Raw genomic sequence first — 16,948 nt, 5'->3', positions numbered from 1 at the left:
AGAAGTTAGCAGTTTGGTTCCTGAGTCATTTGGCAACCTGCCTGCAATTAAGTTGATGCATCCTGCTTCATAGGAGGTGTATATACAGATGTTTTGAAAAATCACTGCTGGAGGAGAAAGACAAATTTATATATTGCTAGAGTAACAGAGATATTCAAGAAATATTTTTAAAGATTCTGTGTTGGAACTCAGTTTGAGTGAATGACAAATCCTCTCATACTCTATTCTCTTCCTATTTCTCTCTTGGTTGTCTCCTCAGTGGCAAACCCACTGCTACCACCAAGAGTTGAAAAATTCCCCAAATTATTGGATGGTAAAATCCTAGGACATGGCTCGACCTTGAAAAGGCTACCTCAGAGCCACGAACTTTGTAAGGTTTAGGCCAAACTCACCTCACTACCAGCTTCTCAACAGTACAGTATGAAATAATATTACATCAACATGAAATACTTAGTGTTTTTACTTCTTACCTAAAGGTGTCAAGAGGCTAAGGAAACCATGAAACTTAACAATGGTGAAATGGGATTTGATAAAAATCTTTATAACCAGCTTCATACAAGTCCCTGAACAGAAGCAGAAAAACTTGTTTTTTGTTGTGTATGACACCATCTCTGCCAAGCTGTTTTTCATTTGTTATTTCAAAATTTTGAGTTCTTAGAGGTCTAGGGCATCTTTTTAACTTTTCTTCTACTATTTATTCTCTATGCATCTGTTGATTAGGTAGTGCTCAGATATCCTACTTGAAACTCTGGCCCTAGGACAGATGTTATACAAACATCCATTACTCAAACTTCAAAGATGAAAGAAAGGAAGTATTGTAGCTTTTAGTTTACAGCTGAGGCACAAGGTGATGGCTAATGTAACAGGCCACAGGAAACCTATACAGGCCAGGAACAGAATCCCAGATCTAACCACAAGGTCATATTTTCCTTCCATACCAAGGCTCCATACATCATTATTGATTAGGATATTGTGAAATTAGCTCCAGAAGATGATGATGTGTCACCTTTCCCTGGCTCTATTTTGTGCTGGGTTCACCTTGAAAACATGAGGTTATTTGTGGTCACACTGGAGATCAGGATTATATTTCATCCTAGTATTCTCTCACTAAATTCAGTTGTTTAGATGGATAGGTTTTCTTTCCAGTGGTGATTTTTTACTTTCTTAGATGAAGGAGAATGGATCAAAGATGGGGTTGCGGGTTTATTCTGTACTACCTTGTGGTAGATCATCTACATGAAGATCCAACATAGAAAACCTGCTCATTTCAGTAATGGAAGTGTCTAGTCACAAAATGACATCATTACATACAGATCCCAACAGAGATTTAGAGTAGATCCTCAGATACCACAAACTGTAATAGTTCACATGCTTCAGTAAAGTTATGACTGTTTATACGGCTGAGGACAAGCTGTAAAAAATATAGACCACATCATCTCCCAGTTTCCAAAATAACATTGACTACTAGCATACATGATTCAAGTCCTTATGTCTTTCCCAGTACAAGTTTGGCTTATTTCGTCCAAGCTGGTATTCATAAACTTTCAGTTGACCCTGACACCATACATTTGCATGGCAGCTGGTTCCACTTTACATCTCAACATAAAAATAGAATATGGACTTCTGGCACAGCAAGACAAAAAAGTTTATTAACATACCTTTTCTTCTTTCTCGTTCATTCAGAATAGCTTCCAGCCATTCTTGCTTCTCTTCAGGGGTTTTTGCCATACATACAAACCATTTGTTCTTTGCTGTGTTGTGGATCTTCCAGCCATTAACAACAGTATGGCCACTGCTATGATAGTCAGCTGGGAAAAGATAAAATCAAAATAAAATGGCTTGAAGAACAAAAACTCTAAAAATAAAAATAAAGCTGTTATAACTATAAACTGCATATTTCCTGAGCATTACCTATAACAACAAGAAAAATAAAAAGGAACTTAAAGTACTGAACCGTTATCTGTGCAGTTACTACACAGGCCGCTTATGAACTATGTAGTAACTTAATGAGCAGTATTCTTTTTACTTTTAGTGAATTTAGTGCATTTTTTAAAATGTAACAGACAAAGAATTTCCTAGCATATGGAAGTAAGTATGAACTTGCTGCTAAAACAGGCAATATCCTACTTAAAAAAAAAAAAAAAAAAAAAAAAAAAAAGATTACAGTATTTATGAGAGTACTTTTGTTTGCATTACAGTTTATTAAATAATTCCTTAAAAATCAGCACTGTGGTTTTGCCCCTTAAATTACTGCAATCTGCTTTCCTGATCTGAGCAATTTACTATCAAGTTTAAAAAAGGAATAAATACCCAGTAGGAAAAATAAAATTTCATTTTGAAGAGTAAGCATATCAGATGCGTTTGATGTATCTTACTTGTTATCTGAATAAAGAAATAGATATACAATTATTTGTTTAAACTAACTGAAATATAATTAAAAATTTACTATGTTTAAAAAAATACATTAACCAAATGCATAGTTTTTGAAATACATTCCTAACAACCCTATGTTCAGCATACATATTATGGAAGAGAGTTAATAATTGCTGATGTTCTTAGATATAGTGAACTTCTGACTCTTAATATATAAACTTCTATGCTATAAAGAGTAGTCATTTTATAACTTACTGCTTTCTCTTAACTTACATTTCTTGAAAATTTTGATTTTAACATACTAGCCCGTGAATCTTGCTGGAAATCAGCTAAACAGGCTTTCATTCTGAAACTAACACCCTTGTAAATCATGAATATTCTTCAGTACGATTACATGCATTTCCTTGGGGAAAATTTGCAAGGCCCCAAATACCCCATGATAACAAATATGATTTTTGTATAAAATATAGATTAAAACTAAAACTAGCTACTATTGTACAAAACACTAAGAAAATCAGAGGTTAACATTCTCTCATTACTAACTTTCATTAAGAGGCAAGAAAAACGCAGGGCCAGCCCTGAACTACTCTAGTAACTGCAGAACTTTACACTTTGCAAATCCTTTTTCATAATTCAGCCCAGTTTTGTATAATGAGATGGGATTTTCCAAAACCGAAACCTTTGCTGAAATGCTTGCTAAGATTTATCATAAATCTCAGCAGAAACACTAGTATCTTTTCAATAACTCTGCATTTTAATTAGATGGAAAGCAGCCAATTTTTGTATACACAGTCTGGAAAATGTCAGGCACTCTAGAAAATCATAAGATTGACGCCTAATGTCTGAACAAGCACAACATACTAGTACTCAAAAATGTTTAAGAAAGCACAAACAAGTACATAATGGAAAAATTCAGAGTAATTTATTTTTGCAACTTCACGTTTATACCACTTATCTACTTAACATATTTTTATGCATATAAACTATGCATAACATCCTTCAACCTATGCATGACATCATTCACCCCTTTAAAACCACTGTTTCTTAAGAACTCCTCATCATGTAACATGCACCTTCAGAAAATCAAAGTCAAAAGTCAAGCAAAAGAAAAAGTCACAAGTAGAAGCTATCAGCTTACAGCCTTTTGGAGATCAGAGGCAGGAGGGCTGCTGGAGGAAGGAGGGCTAAGTTCCCTTTGTGTTATTTAAGCAGATACTTACAAACCTTGCAATATGGCACTAGTAGTGCCTTTTCATTTTAAGTTACAGGTTATATGCATAAAACTATGGGGTGATATTTTTGCTGTGGTCTTTTTTACCATAGCCATGGAACACTTCTCAGAAATAATTACATCTAACATCACAACACACCTGTTTCGTAGGGAAATACTATGATCTCCAATACAGAGAACTGCAGTGGTTGAAATTGTGGAAAAGTATTCAAAAATTATGGCTCAGATAAACAAAGAGATTTAGATATCTACATTTCACTTTGAGCAGAATTTTGATTTCAACTTGATAGTTCAATTAATAAAAACTGGCTCATTCAGCCTCTTGGGTATCTCAATGCAGAGGTGACAGTTTGAAAATCTAACTGCCTTGGCATCTAAAGTTATGTAACTGCACAGTCAAAAGTGCTGGCAGTTTGACTGCATTTATCTCATGCCATTACGAACTCACTGAACTGAATTCTATGGAGAGCTGAACCAACTAGTTGGGTGCTCAGACTACCTAAGGTATACACATAGCTGTGAGTTCAGGAGGAAGACAACTGGTAACTATCTCTACATTTTGCAGTAATAACCCACTACACTGGCACCCAGCTTAGCTTAAACCCCTGTCTTGCACAGCAACACTCCTGATTTCTCTTTTGCTCCTCATGTTCCCCATAACTACAATCCTCCGAGGTTCTCATGAGCTATATGTCCTCCAAAATACATCCATCCCCATCTTCCTCTGAGCAGCATTTTCTGCAGTCCACTAGCATCCCATATACCATATACCATTTTTGGATTGTCAACAGGACAAAATCTGATCAAGAACTACGTGCATGCTGTCTGGCTGTGTAGCCAACCAGGAGGCATGCATGTTTGGACTGGCCAGCTGCACAGGAAGCAAGACCACTCTTCGTGGCTAGGCAGTCACAGCTGCTAGTCAGGCTAAATGGATGATTTGCAAGCCTGACATAATGGTCAGAATAGAAAGAACTGAGAGAGAGCTCAAGTTGCTCCATGCAATAAGCTTAACAAATCATTAAGCCTCCAGCTTCCCAAGAAAAGTGAAGAAAGATGACATCATCTTCTAATGATACTTGCTAATACATTAAAGCCTGCAATTTGAAGTGTGATATATTGTTCAAAATTCAGGTTTCAAACACTTTTGAGAGATGCATGACAAGCAATCTGTTGCAGCTGTATATAGTAAAATTTGTTTCTACCCTTTAAAAAAAAAGAAAAGAAATTCTATATGAGAGTATTTCTAAGTTTCTTAGACCACAGGTTCTTAGGTGCACCAGTGTTCAGAAACAGCAAATAAATAGTTGCTGCATAATCTCAATTCCCTTCCTCTTCCATACACTTTTTGATGCAGTCTCCAGTTACTATTATCACACAGTGTTTTTTCTGTTTCATGCTTGCCTCATTTCAAGACAACAAGGGGACAGAGGATTAAGACTGTATAAGCAACTATATGTTTGGTATTTCCTAAGTCTCAAGTGCTTGTCTTCACAGACTAAATAATATTCATTTAATGGCTGGTGAATGCCATTAGAAAGATACATTTCTCTCAAAATTGAATTTTAAAATTTGAAAAAACAACAGGACAAGAGCACTGCTATATAGACACCTTTCAAAGACTTTTAAGTGGTGGTGTAGCCACTCTGGTTTAAGAACACAAATAGTCTGCCCTGGTAAGTAATATGCATTCTACTTTAATCAGTACAATCAAAAAAGCCAGAGTACTTCAGGAGGTTGAAACAAAAAAGAAAGCTTCCACCAATTGTACTGCTCAGCCAATGTCTAATTTCATCACAGAAAAATTGCTTTTTTAGAAAAAGCTTTGTTAATTTCTGTAGGTATGTCATGAGCATAATCATAAACCGCACCAGCAATCTCTGTTTTCATAAGTCTATGCTACTACTCACTAACAAAGACTGTAGCACAACATTTCTACATCTATCAATGCTGTGTGACCACAAGAAAGGAAACTGGTAGGAAAAGCAAGAAAAAGTGAGCGAGTGAGGGGAGAAAAGGCGAGTGAAAGAGAGAGAAGGTGAGTGAGAAACTGAGCAAGTGAAAGTGAGCAAGAAAAAGCAAGAAAGCAAAAGAAAAAGAAACAGCAGAAAGAAAGGTACCACAGGCTAGGGAAATGACACAAATATTTCTGTATCTGAAAGAGAACCAGAGAAAGGAGGCATAAAATAGCAATAATCACAAGAAAACGTTATTTTAGGATATTGGACAAACTGAAAGGGAGAAGGCAGGAAATCTGGCAATACATGAGAACAGAAGGTAAGAATAATCTATAAAACAAAGTAACCAAAGCATTGGTTATTGTCTCAGATGTGTGGAAAGGAGAATGTATTTTAGAAATGTTGCATATATAAAAGTCACAAGATTTGATATGACTCAAGAGAGGAAACGGGAAGGAAGGAAGATAACCTCCAGTATTGTGTGCAAGTCTAAAGAAAATGGGGAAGGTAACAAAATTCCCTGAGGCTGGAGGAAATGAGACTACTGATGTCTGGAGTGGAGAGGAGGATGGTTTATGCTTAGCCAAATTACACTTGAAGAATCATTAAAGAAGAAAATTAAAGGGCAGGAAGGAAAACGGACAGTGTGAAAGGGATAAGGACTGGACAGTTAGAAAAAGAAATCATCATCTAGGCAGAATGAGAGCTCATGATGTCTCCTGGGAGTTAGATAACAAATGAAGAAAGGTATGACAGATTTGAGAAATACAGGAGAGAGATGGAAGGAGGAAGGAAGGAATATTCACTAAAGCCAACACTTAAAGGGTGGCAATACATGGAATTGGAGCCAGTTAAAGAAAAAGTTACAAAAGTCTTGGAATATTCATCAGGAAGAAGATGGTGGCTTACAAGCCTCTGTGACCACAGTAATGTCAAGAATTCTGAATAAAGAAATGCCATATTAAGAAGGCTGCTTGGTGTCCCCTGAAAGAGAATTTTCAAAGTCACAGAATAGTGCAAAACAGACTGGAAAAGATAACCGGAAATCAAATATGAATCATACAAAAAGTGGAAGCATAAACATACTGCCAAGTCTAAGAGAAGACAATACACCTGTAGGGACAAAATCAGAAAAGCTAAGGCACAAAATATATTCCATCGAGTCAGTGATATAAATGGTAACAGGAAAAATATCTTTTATTTCTAAGACATGTATAAGGAAGATGTACAAAAATAAAAGGGGGACAGTGGTCAAATAACAGATGGCACAGAAGACTGAAATACTCAACTGTTTTCTTTGCTCATACACAAAATGCTAACTGAGCCTTCGTATTTGGCACACATAAAACTAACAAGTAGGTAGGAATACAAGCCAGAAAAGGGAAGTAATAGGATATAGAACAGTTGGATAAATTATATTCAAGTTAATGAGGCCTGATGAAATTCACTATAGAGTACCTACAGAAATCTCTAAATCACTACCTAAATCAATGGGCCTGGTGAAGGACAAACAGCTCTGAAAAGACATCAAAAAGCTGTTACAAAAAAAGTCTGTTAAATAAAGAATGTATCAAGGGGGTCTCAGAGTTAGCACTTTCCAAAAGTTTTATCAAGAACTTAAATGATGCAGTAAGTGCATAGTTTATGAGATGGGTTGCAAGGGCTTTGGGGGACAAGATAAGAATTCTGAATTCTTAATAAATTCTGGAAATGATTGGTCTTCAGTAAAATGAAATTCAGTACAGAAAAAAAGTAATTACTAGTAAGAAAAAATAAAAAAACACCCACAGGGAATTAAAATAGTATAGGATATAACTGGTACTGCACAAAAGGATCTGGTGTGGTACTCTGGATCACAAACTAAATAGAAATTGAAAAATAACTCTCTTGAAAAAGTCAAATAATTCTCGGATTAGTAATAGACATCTCACATGTAGCACAACGATGGTAATTATTCTGTTCTACTTGGCACTAGCCAGGTCTCAGCTTTGGACAAAAGATGCAAACAAACTGAAAAAAGGGCCAGAGGATACAAAAGTAGTAAAAGATTTAGAAAACATGACCCATGAGAAAAGTTTGCATGTTCATGTTCATGTTTGAACTTGCATGTGCAAGTTCATGTTTGCATTTGGTTTCAGCACCTTGGAAGAATGCTCTGTAAATGAGCAGCACAAATATACTTACCTGTTCCATCATCCACATTCTCTACTTCCATCACTTCTGTGTTTATTCTGCCCCGAAAAAGGTAACGATGGCCATCTGTAGATGCTTTGCTGTTCTTCAATCGCCTGAGAAAAGAAAGAGCGGATGAGTATGTCACCACCTTGTGCTATGTTTCTTCAATGCTACCTGTTTACATAGCATTCAAAGACCACTATAAGAACCACAAGCCACTTACATTGCTGCCATACAAACCGTGGTAAAACTAGGTCACAATATTTATCACAAATTAACTATAATTTTGCTAACACAGACTTGTAATACCTTTCAGGAAGCAATGGGACTAGAAAAAAGATAGAAGCCAGCCTGATAAAATGGGCTAAGCCAATATGTCACTCACTACACAAATACATACAGACATTGTCTCTCAAGGAAGAAAAAGTTCACCCTTCTTTCTTCGAACAGCTCAGTTATCTCCCTCACCCAGGCTAATTCAATGCTGTTTCTTGAAATGCTGACCTTACGCAAGTTCCAGGCAAGACTTCCACTGACTTCAACAATAATTCTTTGATTTTGGTCAACTACATTTAAACAAGTCATTTAATCTCAAGCTATGTCCATTATGTGGGGCCCACAACACTTCCTAGGTGCCAGTTTGCACACTTGTCATGTCCCAGATACTTTTTAAAATGTGGCTGGGACAGGCACCATCCTTTTCTACACTCTTTTCCCCACAATCGGGCTCCTGAGAGTTCCAGGCAACTGCAAAACCAGAGAACTGCAAGATACACTTCAAATCTGCCCCATCATCCAGACACAGTAATAGACTCAACACTTGCTTCATTAACTACAAAGAGTACATTTCATAGGCGTCATCTGTGGGTTAAAGCACATATTTTAATATTAAACCATCTTAAATACAGTGCATCTTCCTGAATCAAAGCTTATACATGAAATAAGCATATCAACTAGTCAATTAAAGCCACAGCAGAATATAGAAGGTGAATCAGGGGCCCTTGTTAGCTCTTCCAATAAAGGAATGAAGGGAGGGGAAAAAATAAAGCCAAACTCTCACAATATATGTGCAATTGAATTGTGGAAACCATTGCTGCTGGACACTGCTTACGCTAAAGCAAAAATGCTACCTGTGGCAAGACTAAGCTGCAATTTGCTGGCTGATAGCAAAGTTTAATCAGGAAAGTCTCACTTTGCAAATGCCTTGTTCCAATGCTCTTTTGTATCCACAGGCCACTGGTTGCCATCAAAGACAGAATACTGCACTAGGAGGATCTTTCCTCTTAACTGGTTTAACCTCCTTATGCTAGTCAAAAAATTCAAGACAAGGGCAGTATGACTAAAAAAATGAAATAAAAAAACCTTTAGACATAAATCTTGTCCTATGCACATGTAAGCTTCATACATGGGTTTACGTCTTGAACACATGGAAGAACAAAGGCATTTTTTCTTCCCCCTATAACACCTAATGGCTAACTAAATGCTATCAAAAGAACAATAATTAAGAATTGCTGAAATTTTGTGAAAGTAAAACATATGTTTTATTCAACTTAGAGTGACATTTTCAAAAGCACTTTGCATTGGTATAACTCTGTTCCCTGTGAAGTCAAGACCTTTTGAGATTCCCAGTCCTACGCAGTTTTTCCCACATAAAATAAGCCAGGGTTTATTTTCTTTCTATTTCACCCTATAATAATAACTAACACTGTATTTCAATGAATTTGAAACAAAGATCTATTCCTGATAATTAATGATCATTTGAATTCAGGCCTTCACTCACTCCAGAGAGATATTAATCTTCAGAAAATGACCTACCTCTCACTCCTTACTGTATAAAGAGTAACTCTCTACTATGGTACAAGCTTCTTATTTAGAACACTGAATAATATAATATATTTTTTAAAAATAACAGCAAACAAAGGCTCAGTATAATTTTTTCTATCATTCCCTAGCAACCTGCTCTTATGTATGGCATCATGAATATGAGTCTAAACTTATTTGTAAAAAATATTTTAAAAATATTTTGAAAATAGTCCTATGCAAAACTCATGTGAAAAATTCCATATTTAAACTATACTCCACAACAGATGATAAGACTTGTTAATAAAACTTTAAAACATCAATTACAAATTAGTCTCTTAGATTAATACATTTTATGCACAGATTTCTGTTGACTTAACTGGTTATATTTAGATATACACATCTTATTGATTTTTGAAGCAATATGAGGTCACAACTAGACTACACAACACATGTACTGTGGTACACATGCATAGGAGTTCATATCTCTTTGTTATCCAACCCACACACCTCCTTCCCCTCACCCCGAACAGGAAGCAAGGAGAGGACAATAAGCACTCACTTTTTCCTGGACACAACCAAAGCAATGGGAGGGATAAAAATCAATATGGCATTGGGCTGTCACATCAGCCTGTCTTTCTGCAACTTTCTACAACTACCTTCACCCAGATGTAGTAAGTGTTTGTTCTTAACATTGCCCTTCTTTATGCTTGGGCACCCTGTCATGCAAGGCCTTCAAAAGCAGCTGGGCCAGGATTCATCCTTTAAGGGTCATGACAGTTGCCAAGCCAGAGCACCGATGGAAACAAATGGCTGTTGCACATGCAAACAAACACACCTCTCACCTGGAGGCTACAGCCAATCTAGGACATTTATAAAAGACATTTGGAAAAACGGGCTGAAAGTTGGCTATCAATCTAGAACGACCCTTGAAAACTTTATATCACCCTCACCAAACAGAGACACATGGCTGTGGTGAGTAGAACCTGGATTTCTGAAGCAAAACTTTCAGCAGCTGAAGACACTGAGGTGGATGGTGGAGTTTCGTCTGACACCATCCTTAACTGTGCAGAGGCAGATGCAAAGATCATTTTATTTGGCAGTAGTATTAAGAGCACATATCCAAGATCTGTCATGTATCTAGGAATCTATCAAGGATCTATCTAGTAATGTGTGTTCAGATGCTGCTCAAAAGCAGTTTAAGGATCAAAGAGACAAATTCAAGCAGTTTCAAGAAGGGTCTCTGTATGTAGGAGAACCCTTGTTTCTCAGAAACCTAAGAATGATGAATGAACATTAACTGCAGAAGCTTGCTGCCAAACAGAGGAATCATTCCTTCATTGCAATACAGAAAGAAGAAACATTCTGGCTGTTTCTCTTGATTAGAAATAAAAAGGCTTGAAACTCTTGACTCTGTAGAGGCCAATTTTATAGTATAAGCTATAAAACTAATTTGACTGAACTAAAAACTCAGTCCATTTATACTTCCTAGAAGGGAGTAGGGCCATCACATGTAACCTGCTGTGGAAAACTGATGAAACAGACTCCTTCTCCCTCTAATTCATCATTCGATTTCTGTGTTCCTACCAAAATTTTACAAAGTTTGAATTAAATACACCTCTCTCTGTGCAGAAGTCTAAAAAAATACTGAGGTTTGTATTGCATTTAACCACAATAAACACATTGGTGGTATTTCAATATTCTTATAAAAAGCATACAAAACACTAGCTCTACTGTGAGAAAAACGTAAATCTTTTTTCAAAGTATAAATTAATCATTTACCTGTGCTTTTTTTTGCAGTACACCAAAAGGTTATCAAAAAGAAAAAATATCCGCTCTTGGATATTTCCTGCTGAAATTTTCAGAAGAAGTCCACTTCTCAGCATTTCTGTGCATGTATCTGTGATGTTGGACCCCTAAAATCAATTGGAAAGAGATGATCTTTTTATTCCGTGTGAACTGAAGGATTCCGCAGTTATTACGGATACAGTTTCTTATATAAACTTAGAACTGTAACAATTCTCTGAAAACATCAAGAAGGAAAACCATGGTAATTTACACTGTGATTAAATAATAATTTGTAATGTTTACTTAACAATGCTTAACACCAGCTTTGTATTCATCTAGCATTATCATGAGTTGGGAGGAGGGCTTTTTGAGTGAATTGGGTTTAATCATGGAAGTTTCCAAATACAACATACACACCTGTGTACAAGACTTCTCCTAACGGACCAGGCCAGCTTTATAAAATATAACTCTTATCCTCAGTAGCATTACTATTTAGTCAGAAATGTATGAAAAGGGGGTTTTAAAAGTATTTATGCCAAGAAGAACTTGGAAGCTGAAGTAACCTGGAACTTCAAAATCGTTAAGGATACACTTCTACACTAAATAAAACTAAACACAAAATCAAAACAAAAAACAGCAAGATTTAAAATTCAGGCAAAGTTAATGCTGATGCATACAGCTAAGACTTCCGAGCACATTTCCTCTTAATATATTCTGAAACCATCAGAATTTTGCCAAGCTTTAGCTGTTTGGGGTGAAATTTCCCATGCTTCCATTTTGCTTCAGGTAGATCACTCTTTTATGTGAAAACAAGGCAGGCATTTTCAAAAGAGTCCATGAAAAAGAATCAACATTAACAAAGGATAACATTTTTCTCCAAATATTTGTGACAAAGTCCCAGCCTTATAAAGAGAAATTAACCTCTCAAGGAAGCCTGCCTTGAATTCAGAGGTGTATTTTACTGTTCTGAAAATCCATGCCCCTTTGCCTTGAATTTCATGGAAATCTCCACATGCTCCCATGGGACAGAGCTCCTGCCCACTTGCTATATGCATCAAGACATGTGATCATACTTATCCATACTTATGCACGCTAGCTGTATTGAACATACATCCATGGTTCAAAGAGTTTCATAACATCAGGAACATTCAAGTTGGTGGAAAACCTGAAAAAGCCTGGGCATGACTTTCCTTTCATCCACATATGTTCTGAATGACTTATGCTTGCAATAGCTGTAGTTACCTCTTCTTCTTGACCTAACCACAGTGGCCCAAAGAAAAATGCACTCAGTTAAGAGCCAGGAAGTAATCATGGGTTCTGCTTTCAGCTCTTCCTTTTGCTGTTTGTCCTTTGTAAGTCACAGCCCTGATTATTGAGCAATAACTCACAGTCTCTTTTAAGGAGGAAGCATTTTGTTTACAGATATGATAACCGAGGTTGCACAGCTATAACAGTGGAACAAAATTCAGGCTTCTAAATAAAGCCACTTAGGTATTACTGTCAACTAATCACTCTCTTTCCATGTAGGATCAAATGAGCCAAAAATGAATGTCATCTATAGCCACTTGACCATACCCTCCCTTCCTAAGAAAGAATAAGTGCCAGAAGTTGGCATACTAATTTTACAGTTTTATTTGAAGACAAGCATGGAAACAGCTTAAAAGCACAGCCAGTAATATAAATTACACATACAGTTACGATTCTATTTAATACTGGCTGAGCATAATTACAGAACAGCAAGTCATTTCCTTCCATTCTATTTCATTGCATCTGTGTATTAATAAGAGTAACCAATTCGCTAGGCTGCTTTTGAAAGTTGTTGGAAAGGTACTGACTAATTATTTGCATTTTAAAAGGTTAGATTTTTTAAATGTTTTTTTTTTTCCCCCAGACAACTTTATCTTTGCTGGAAAATTAGAACTTTTGTAAGGAAGCAAAAAATTTCAGCTTAAAGCTTCAAAACTATGTATGAAAGTTTCAGTTTTCTACAAAAGGATGTATTTTTTCATCAAAAGGGTTTCATGAAAACATTTTTTTCATTTTTATTGAAAAGCTTCATTTACAATGAAGAGAAATATAACCTTTCTTCCAACAGTTCTAGCAAGGTTTGGCACTGTGTGAGAATCATATCATAAAATAAATACCACATTTTATAAATATGTTAAATGGATAGGTTACCTGAATTCTCAAGATTTGACTCATTCATGATTGAAGTCCAATGCTGTAATATGACAGTGAGTATTGCCTGTATCACATTACCCTTTGCTATTACTTTTCTTTTTATTTTCCTTCTTTTCTAACATAAGCTGCTAGATAAAAATGTTCTACAGATACTTTTTTTCCCATGGAGTTCTCCCAACCAAATACTGAACAGTGTTAACTGCACTTGTCATATACCCTTTGACAAGATCACAATCTACGGTGGTTTGGCTGCAGGTCAGTGATTTTTGTTATGGCTGCTGCATATATGCCCAAGGGAATAACACAACAGGACCAGAAGTCAGCACTGCCTGTCCTACATAACCCAGCCAGTGAAGGTTTTTTTGTTTTTTTTAAATTCTTTAACACTGTTATAGGGCCAGCCTGTTTCTAGAATTTGTGTGGGCATGGAATTGGAAAGGATAAGAGAGAAAGAACAAATGATGTGAAAGTACTGCTGTCTCTACACCTGGGGTTAGCTGTCCTCTCCACCACATGCCTTAAAGACAAAAAACAGCCCAAAGAAGGATAAAGCAGAGAGAGCATACACATACTCACCGTAGAATTCAAAGGAGGAACAACAATTGTAATAACTTCTTCATGAAGGAGGTATCTACACCTTGAGCCTGCACATGGGTTTACAGCAGGCATGCCCAAGCTACAGTTTATATATCCAACCTACTAAAGTAATTCATTTGTCTAGCTCTGAGCTGTCCCTCTGAGGGAGGAAAGTTCCAGGCTTTGATAACAAATAAGAGATCACCCTTATTCCAGAAGCATGAGTGCACATACTGCACAGGTAAAACTGAACTACACATGCATACAGGCAAGGTTTTTGGAACAAATCAGATTAGCTGTTCGTGCACAGCTGAAGGATATCATGCCAAGTGATGCGCCAGAGCAAAGAGTGAGAAACTTAGAGGGACTCTAGAGACTCCAGATCATGGAAGCATTCCAACTGGAAGGGACCTCAAGTGGTCTCGAGGTCAACCTCCTTGCTCAGATAAAGTCAGCTATGAGATCAGACCATGCTGCTCAGGGTTTTATCCAGCTGGGGCTCAAAAACCCTCAAGGACAGAGAACTGCACAACTACAACTACCTGTTCCACTGCTTGACTATTCTCATGGTGAAAAAGATTTTCCTCATATCCAGTTGGAATTTCTCATTTCAATTTATTGCTGTTGTCTCTTGTCCTCCTACCACGCACCACTGTGAAGAGCCCAGCTCCATCTTCTTGATGGCCTCCTTGTCTGTTCTAGCAGGCTGCTGTTAGGTCACTCCCAAAGCTCTCTCTTCTCCAGGCTGAACAAGCCCAGGTCCCTCAGCCCCTCCTCACAGGGCATGTGCTCCAGCCCCCAACCATCTTGGCGGTAGCTGCAGAACTTATTCCACTTGATCATCTTTTGTGTATTGGGGCCCCAAAATTGGACGCGGTATTCTAGATGCTGTCTAACGAGTGCTGAGCAAAGGGGAATAATCATTTCCCTCAATCCACTGGCTATGCTGGCTTTACAGTCCTCTTAGCTGCTAGGGCACACTGTAGAGGCATGAAGACCCCCAGGTCCCTCTCAGCAAAGCTGCTCCCAAGCCAGTCCAACCCCAGCCTACACTTCTCCTCTCCCTCCCCAACAAATCTGCCATCTGTAAACTTGACAACAGTGACTCAAGGTAACTCCATTGCCTCCTCCAGATCATTGATTAAGATGCTAAACAGTACAAGTCCCAGAAGAGACCCCCAAGGTACTATACTTGCCAGAGGCAACTAGATATAGTTGCCCATTCATCATGACCCATTTACCACTACCCTCTGAGTCTGATCATCCACCTAGACTGCAATATCCCAACTTGGATGCAAGAATATTTCATGAGACTGTGTTGAAAGCCTTGCTAAAGACTCCCCTTGTCCACAAATCCAGTCATTTCATCACAGAAGGCAATCAGGTTGGTTAGGCATGATTTGCCCTTGGTAAATCCATGCTGACAGTTCCCAATCACCTTCTATTTCATCTGTCCAGAAATGTGTTCCAAGAACTCACTCACAGTTTTCCCAGGGACCAAATGCAGCTGACAGGTCTGTATTTTCCCTGATTGTCCTTTCAGCCTTCTTTGAAGATAGGTGAAACATTTGCCTCTCCCTGGCCATCAGGGACCTTCCCTGATGTCCAGTACCTTTCTAAGATGATAGTAGATAGCTTGTTCATGACATGGGCCAGCTCTTGCCATGCCCTCAGATGCAGTTCACCTGGTCTCATAGATTTGTATGGGTGGGGTTCTTTCAAGTAACCAGTGGGACTTAGGCCTCTAACCCTTCTAGATACGAATGAAAATCTAAGCAAAATAAAACATTCTCAATGCTCCACACAGTTTTCAAATAGAGATTCAGTGTAGAAATTTCAAATAGATTCAATGTATTATTTTCAGAAAAATATGATCCCCCAGTACAGTCTTAAAATGTGGCCACTGGTAAGCTACAATATTTTGATCTCAGAAACTATGATATCACAAGTATTTCTAGGGTTTTTTGTGCTTGTTTCCTAATTAAAAGACAGTCAAAACATTTTTACCATATAAAAAGCAGTTATGGTTTCTTACTGCAGAAAAGTTTATCCCATACTGGGAAACCCCATATTGGAAAGAGAACTAATCAATCAAAAAAATACCTTTTGTGAAACCTTAGTGATCCTTAGTTAATTAATATTTATCAGGAAAAATAATAAAATAATATTAATTATAGAAATGAATCAGATATAATCAACCAAGTCAGCAAATTAATTGAAATAATTACACTGAAATGCAATTTTTCAAATTCCAGTGCCACACACTCTGAACAGATTTATGTTTGTTCCTGAAATGATATTAAAAAGCCCACAGGCAACATGCAAGTTCAAAACATTGTGTATGAATATTCATAATTTTCAAATTAAGAATTTCCCTACAAAGCTAAAATAATAATCTCTATTAAGACAAAAGATAAGAGGAATTTGAAGTTTTAAGGTGAAAATATGATTGGCACAAAAAAAATCACATATGAAAAACCCTTCAGGTAAGTATAAAAAATATTACTAAAACATTCTAACACAAACACATTCTCATTACATGTTTGAATTGAAACTATCAGTGAAATTTCATATATGAGCAATTTGAATCTGAAAAGGTATTTTCAATGCAATTTTTCATGAAAATGTATATTTTTAGTCAGGGCTTGCAGGAGAAGATCATAGTTGTTCATCCTAAATATAAAATTACTACTACTATGCTACAATTCATGTTTCTATATATTAAAAGTACCTACAATTACAGCTGGTGGGGAATTATCAGTGAAATGCAAATTTGAAAATGGTATGTATTATAGAAGCAAACCTGTTTTAATTATCTTCCAGCAAAATATATGAAGGATTCAGTCAGAAAAAAATGACCTGAAAA

At 36.9% G+C, this 16,948-nt stretch overlaps 1 protein-coding gene across 1 annotated transcript in view; it reads right to left on the bottom strand.

Moving 5' to 3' along the window:
- Positions 1 to 16,948, bottom strand: part of PREX2 (phosphatidylinositol-3,4,5-trisphosphate dependent Rac exchange factor 2) — a 142,057-nt gene that overhangs the window by 110,670 nt on the left and 14,439 nt on the right. The window contains exons 7-9 of the mRNA XM_026076953.1: positions 11,320 to 11,453; positions 7,747 to 7,850; positions 1,659 to 1,808 (exon numbers count right to left, since the gene is read on the bottom strand). Coding sequence (XP_025932738.1) covers positions 1,659 to 1,808; positions 7,747 to 7,850; positions 11,320 to 11,453 — 388 coding nt within the window. The remainder of the gene's footprint in view (positions 1 to 1,658; positions 1,809 to 7,746; positions 7,851 to 11,319; positions 11,454 to 16,948) is intronic.

This window comes from Apteryx rowi, unplaced genomic scaffold, assembly GCF_003343035.1.
Source record: "Apteryx rowi isolate R43461 unplaced genomic scaffold, aptRow1 scaffold_444, whole genome shotgun sequence".
Classification (NCBI taxonomy): Eukaryota; Metazoa; Chordata; class Aves; order Apterygiformes; family Apterygidae; genus Apteryx; species Apteryx rowi.
Note: the sequence above shows the minus strand (reverse complement) of the source record. Positions and strands in the feature narration are given on the sequence as shown.